The sequence below is a fragment of the Hevea brasiliensis genome, chromosome 2 (genome assembly GCF_030052815.1).
Source record: "Hevea brasiliensis isolate MT/VB/25A 57/8 chromosome 2, ASM3005281v1, whole genome shotgun sequence".
Taxonomy (NCBI): domain Eukaryota; kingdom Viridiplantae; phylum Streptophyta; class Magnoliopsida; order Malpighiales; family Euphorbiaceae; genus Hevea; species Hevea brasiliensis.
The window spans coordinates 114,725,503-114,732,741 of record NC_079494.1 but is presented as its reverse complement, the minus strand read 5'-3'; the positions used below and the strand labels follow the sequence as shown (position 1 = coordinate 114,732,741).

At 34.9% G+C, this 7,239-nt stretch overlaps 1 protein-coding gene across 1 annotated transcript; it reads left to right on the top strand.

Moving 5' to 3' along the window:
• The first annotated feature begins 453 nt into the window (after window positions 1-453).
• Window positions 454-4,513, top strand: LOC110644872 (F-box/kelch-repeat protein OR23). Its single transcript, XM_021797830.2, has 2 exons — window positions 454-1,881; window positions 4,009-4,513. The coding sequence occupies exons 1-2, from the start codon at window positions 911-913 to the stop codon at window positions 4,298-4,300; spliced, it is 1,263 nt and encodes a 420-aa protein (XP_021653522.2). The 5' UTR covers window positions 454-910; the 3' UTR covers window positions 4,301-4,513.
• Window positions 4,514-7,239: the final 2,726 nt, after the last annotated feature.

The following is a 7,239-nucleotide window of genomic DNA, read 5'->3' as shown; positions in this document are numbered from 1 at the left end:
CTATTCAATCATTTTAAATATTTATTTATATTTGATTGGTTTATCCTTTCATTAAATTGCTGGGTTGAAATAAATAAAAACGGATTTAGAGACACTTGATTTATTACTTAGTTTAAAGGTTATGAAACGTTGAGAGAATGCTGTAAGCAGGCCTTTCCTTAACCTTTGCAAAGTCTAAATGCTATAAACATGGTTAATTAACGTTTTGATTAGACTTTTGCTGTTTGTGATAAAATAAAAATGTACATTTAAAAATAAATTCTTTTTATTATGTCGCCATCAACGCAACTTTGAGCGATTGCGATTACAAAGTACAAACTTTTATTATTATTATTATTTAAAAAAAAAAAAAGACAGACTACAAAACTAAACCACTCAGGCTAAAAAAAGTTACTAATAAGGACTTGACACGTAGCTCAGCTCTTACATGGCCTCCATCCATTACCAATTCCTTCTCTTTCTGTCCGCAGGCAAACGCAGAACCACGTTAACAGCGGCATTCCACGTGTTCATTAACCGTAAACGGCTGATACACGAGAAAGGCCCAAAAAGGCCCAAGTGCTTACTTTCCTTGATCTCTGGAAAGTGCAGCAAAAGCTTAGTCGATAAGCAACAGAAACGCCAACCAAATCATCTCCTCCGGGTCGTGCTTCTCTATGAAGATACGAGACTTCCCATTTTCAAATTATAATTTCCATGTCCATAAAGAGAGCAACAGAGAATTTTAGATGACTTAAGCTTCTTAATTCATCTTGCTCGTTTATTATTGAATTTGTCAATTCTTTCAGACCTTTGATCGCTTGTGTATAGTGAATAGATATTCAGATTGGGAGGCTGGTGGGAGATGGATGTGTATGCCTTGGCTTGATTTGATTGATTTTGATTTTATCTAAATTGAAGAAGAATAGAAATGGATCAATTTCCGTCCTTGTCTTCTTCATATTCGGCGTCTCCGCAACTGCTGTCAATCGACGAGACTGTGACTCTAATTCCCGGCCTCCCAAACGACATCGCAGCCCAAATTCTCTCCATGGTCCCTTACTCTCACCATTCTCGTATCAAATGCACTTGTAAGGCATGGTCCGCCTTCCTCTCCTCCAAAACCCTAATTTCCTTCCGCCATCACCTCCACCATCTCAGTCATCTCCTGTGTATATTCCCTCAGGACCCTTCCATCTCGTCCCCTTACCTCTTTGACCCGCATAATCTCGCCTGGCGTCCGCTCCCACTCATGCCCTGTAACCCTCACGTGTACGGACTCTGCAACTTTACCGCCATATCTCTTGGTCCCAATCTCTATGTTCTTGGTGGGTCTCTCTTCGACACTCGGTCTTTCCCTATGGATCGCCCTTCGCCTTCCTCATCCGCTTTCCGCTTCAATTTCGTCGAATCCTCGTGGGGCCAGCTATCTCCGATGCTCTCCCCTCGCGGTTCCTTTGCTTGCGCTGCAATCCCTAATTTGGGAAAGATAATCGTGGCTGGTGGAGGGTCGAGGCATACGTTATTTGGGGCAGCAGGAAGTCGGATGAGTTCGGTGGAAACATATGATGTTGGGAGGGATGAGTGGGTAGCAATGGACGGGTTGCCCAGGTATAGAGCAGGTTGCGTGGGGTTTTTGGTAGAGAGTGGAGAGGAAAGGGAATTTTGGGTGATGGGAGGCTACGGGGAGTCCAGGACAATTTCTGGAGTGTTTCCCGTGGACGAATATTATAGGGATGCTGTAGTCATGGATGTGAAGAAGAATGGTTGTGGCAAGTGGAGGGAGGTTGGGAATATGTGGCAGGAAGGCGAGAGAGCAAGGCTTGGGAAGATTGTGGTTGTTGAGGACTATGATGGGGACGGGCCTGGTGTTTTTATGCTCGACAATAATGACATTTTCAGGTGAATTCGTCTTTTTTTTAGTACCTTTGTGTTGAAGCCTTTATTTTAATATTTATTCTGTTCTAGAGGCAAGAGTTGCTTCTTATTTGACTCAAGTAGTTCACTTACCGATTAATGTTGCTACTAAGAGTTTTATTTTGTATGTTGTGCTTTGGCTTGCATGTTTTATTTGATCTGGCTATGACTCTTTGTTATTATTTGATGTCGTTACTGGATTCAATTTATTATCATTTTATCATGAAGTAGTGATAAGTACTAGTTTGCTTTCAATACTCTTAGTACCAATGTTGTTTTTTATTCAAATTTTTTGATAGTTATGCTTTTGGTATGGTTATGGACTGGTGTGCGTGTTTCAGGTAATAGTGAACAATCTTACATAATGTGCAACAAAGTTAATAACCCAAGCATTGCTTTACATATTGGGTAAAGCAAGAATAACTCATAATAGAATTTAGAATGCTACATGAGTGGGCTATATCTTTTTTCTCCCTTTCTGTGATGAAGTTTGTTGATTAGCATTTTAATGATTATAAAAAGGTGGGGAATTAACATTTTTTCCTCAAGCCTTTGTTGATGATCACTGTGAGGATAGTTAGCTGGCGACTGTCAGCCACCGGTAAGGCGTCCCCCTGGGGAAGGGGGCAGCGCTGCTATTCATACAGAATGTGTTAGTCCTTTTCGTATTTTCCACTGTACAATGTGTGGTTGTATTTTTTTTTTTTTTTTAAGTTAGGATCATTAGTATCAGGATAACACTAGATAATTTCCGTAATTCAAAAATAAATTCTAAAACCACTCCTGTGGGTTTTCACTTGAGCTCATCAAATTCTTTGAAACTTTAAATACCGTATGCGAGAGGTAAGTTGAGAAATATTGGCGTGATCTATGGTGGATCATACCTTTCATATACATGCAAATTGATAATGTTTAGCTTCAATTATGGATTTTGATGTGAGCTCTCGTCCTTTCCTCTCCTCTGTTTCGAGGTGGTGTTTTAGTTTCTGTTTTCATTATACTGCTGCCTCTTTAGTTACAAAAGTATTAGAATGCTGAAGTTGAAATTCTCAGATTATAACTTTTTACACAATCTACTTGGTGGCAAAATTTGCTTGGCTTTTTATTCTTCAAATGTCTTTAGTAGTAGATGATTTGAGGGTTTTTATCCAATTGTATAGTAAATTATGTTATTACGATTACATAGAACAACGGCAAGGATTATGTGGGTAGCGCGAGTCTCAATTGAAGAATTTTAAGTTTTTTTTGGGGAAAAAAAAATCTGAACTGAGAACATAACTGCTTGGAAAACTGAAGATTAGGTAAAAGTTTTTTTAATTTTTACACACCTAAAAGTCCTCTGGCATCGCCTGGGGCTGAATTGCTTGCTTAACATGAAGAAGCTTTATTTTGAAAATTATCATATCATTTTGATAAACTGAAATTGAAGGAAATTATATGGATATAGATATGGTGTTCCAAACCCAACTTGGACCCTGAGTCCAAGTACAAAACAAATAAGATTAAGTGGTTTGATGCAAGACTGCTGAGAGCATGCTAATTGCAATGGATTGGATATGTTAATTGTCTCATGGTTACCAGTGAGGCAAATATCTGTGCTGATTTATTAGTCAAGCAAAGTCACTTGCATAATTGGGTTATTCACACATGGGAGTCACGTGTGGGAGACCCTTCTGGTGTCTTTGAGTCAGTATTGCAGGTCAATGTGGTTGCGGTAGGGTTTTGTAGTTAGTTTTCTTGCTTCCTTGATTATACGAAAGACTACAGTACAAATTATGAGACACAGGACTAGCGATTAGTTTTCTTGATAAAGTTACTTATAAGATAGTAGAGGCACTAGAAATTGCTCAATAATGTCCTGAGTAAGACCTATGTACAATCTATACTGTAATATTAATTTCTCTAGTCTCGCATCTTCTCAAGCTTTTCGTTATCTGCATTATACATTGGTTAAACCTTGAATGATGAGGGAAAAGATGAGTGATGCATAATTTATGGTATGGGACTGGTACAAACTTTTCATGTGATTACTTTTCTGTTAGTTATAAATGCTTAGTTTTGGAAGTTATTGGTGATACACAAATTACACATTCATGTTTTTCTGCATTACAGATATGACATGGTTTCAAACTCTTGGCAAAAAGAGTCTGGCGTACCAAGAAAAGCTCCTCGCAACTCCTCATGTGGTTTTGTGGTGTTGAATGGGGAGCTGCTTGTAATGACTTTTCTGAAAGGAGGTGATGCAACAGAAAGTCGAAGGCCACGACAGCAAAAGAGGGTAGGATCACTTCTCATCCAAATTTACAATCCTAGGAAGAAGACATGGAGATCACTCATTACAAAACCGCCATTTCATTGCCTTTTGGATTTTAATACAGCAGTTATGTGCACCATTCAATTGTAGACAACTACATTTTGCTATTATAGAAGTCATTAATACCTAAATAGTTACCCATTTGATGTGACAATTTGTATGTTATATGAACCTTGGTTTTTCGCTTCCCTTATAGCAAATGGTATGGGTTGATGTACAGATAGATAAGGTGTTAAAATTTGATGTATCACATTTCATTTTTAAATGGATGCAAGCGCAATAATTGCAATGTTGTATTTGTTACTTGAACAGAATATCACTTTTGGTATGAATGTTGGCGGCTTGTGCCTGTAAGCGCTTCAATCATGTCTGATAAAATGTATAAAAGAAAAATGAAACGAAATCTAAGCAACATATATATTTACTTCAAGAAAACAAGACATCCATGTTGACATTGGTAGTCATTGTTTGAGGGAATCCTGCCTTGTCATCGGTGGATGGCTGCCAGTAGCTAGGAAACGAAGGGAGCACTTGACAGCACTGGGGAAACATGGGAAGCTCTTATGAATTCACTGGTTCTCAAATCCTGGTGTTGATAGCGAACAAGAACCCCACAAATCTAGATTCCTCGATCCCATGCATAATACATTGTCTTCGTCTTGGCGAACACACTGGCTGTTAATAAACTCTCTGATCCTGCTTGATAAGCCCCTCCAACTTTCTTTAACTCCCAGTATCTTGCATAATGTTTGGTTCATTTCGACCACACTTTAATTGAATTATAGTTTTTTGATTAGACAATTGAATTATGATTAGAATTCATTTGAAATGAATTTCACTATTTGATATTATATTTACTCTACTAATGATATAGAATTTAATTGAATTTCATATAATTCACGCTTTTCTATTTAAAAATTAAAATTTTATTTCGTGGATAAAGAAATTCTTTAACTTTTAAAAATAAATAAAAAAAGATTGAATTATAATTTGTCTCTAATATAAATTTAGTTAAGACCGTACACGAAAATCTTCTAGTACACAGAATCCTCGTCAGCATATTTTTATCTATAGTTCAATCCTTTTTATATTTATTTTTAAAAGTTAAATATTTATTTATCCACAAAATAGTATAAGGGTTTATTTAATCTTTTTTTTTTTGTTTATGTTGAAGGGTTTATCTGGATTTCCAAACATTTTAAGGACTTATGTGACTATTTAGAATAACTTTTAAGAGTCTAAATAGCATTTTGTCCTTTTTTTAATTTATTTAATCTCATGTTTGTAATGAAAAGAAATCAATTTTTTTTGAAATTTCATTTCAAAAGAAATAAAAATCAAATATTAGTTGAATTTTTTTCTTATAAATGATTTTTTCGGTTTAATTGTATTCTTTTTTTACAAATAATTTCATAATCAAAATTATTTGTCCCCAATTTTAAATTACCGTCAAAAGTAAAATTAATAAGTCGCAATTATCTTCTTTGTCAATAAATTTTTTTACCTAATTTCCTATTTGGAATGAAAAAATTCAATCCCTTAAAACTTAAAAAATTTTCAAAATTTTCATTTTTAAAAAAATAGAAATCAAGTATTATTATATGAAAATTTATTTGAATTCTTTTATTTGAATTCTTTTATTACAAATAATTTATTCTGAAAAAAGTGATTTATAGCAATTAATAAACATGTAAATCAATTAATAAATATAAAATAAATTTATATATCTCAAATTTATATAAAATCATAAATAATGTCATTAGGAATTCTTATTAGACCACTTCTAATATTTTTCTTAATTAATTAATGATATTTAGTGGGTGTAGTAAATTATTGTTGACTACATTAATAGTCAAGGTTTCAGAGTTAAAAATTTTAGCTGATATATGAGAAAATGGATGATTGAGTGAATTTTTGGCATGGTCATTTAATTAAAAAATATTGTTATGTAAATTTTGTAAAATTTCTTTTAAATTCCATTAAATTCTATACAAATTGATTTTTTTTTTTATAGAAATAAAGAAAATATTTCGTTGATTTTGCTACACGCTCAAGGAAAAATTATATGCTGCGTGCAATCATATTGGAGAAAAAGACCATGTCGACCCATTACTCCTCAGTATTCAAATCTTCAAAATCAATTCCAGTGTTCTTTAAAAACTGATTGAGATCAGAAACTTTCCTCTTCATTAAAAACGTGAAAATAAATTCCCATTTTCCAGCATTAATTCCATACTCATCAGTGTATGACCCAATTAGTGTATATTGAAAACTCATTCCAGCGTTGAGGATTGTTACCTAGAAATCCAGGGAACTCGTTGCCCATGGAAACCATCCGGTGTTGATAAAAAGCTGCATCGATAAAGTTAAGCTCTTCCATGAAATTGGAAGCCCCCTAATCTGTCACATTGCTCAGTTTTTAGCTTGTTGCTTTGTTGCTTTCTTGAAGAGCTTGGCTTGTTCTTTGAAAGAAGACGTTCCATTCTTGTTGTTATTATTCTTACAACGTAAGATATCTCATTTTGTATGAACCGCCAAAAAGGATCGAAAGACAGACCACAAGATGGCGAAATCGATGGTCTCCACAAGGATCGAAACACGAACACAATTTCCCTGCGAAGAAAGGATGCAAGAAAAATGCAATTTTTTTTTCCTCTTTCCTTTCTTTTTCCCTTACTTTCAATTCTTCTGCTTCACCAAGAATCTTACGTCGTTTTGGCATCTGAGTTGGATAACTGCAAGATCACGGTACGGCGATTTATGTGAATTCGGTGCAGCATTGGAGTCAGAATCGTCCTTCTCGGAATTAGAATGGTAAGTGATTAGTTTTCATAGTAAATTTCTCTGCGAAAATGTGGGTCAAATTTGGCATTAATTTGATTATTGATGATTATACATTGATCTCTGATTTAAAAAGTTGGTTATTTTCTTTATTAGGAGTAAGAATCAGTAGACTAGTTTGCAACATAGGTGAGCAATAATGGTTGAAATGAAGATATGCGCTAAGCATTTAGATGGGTTTGTGTATG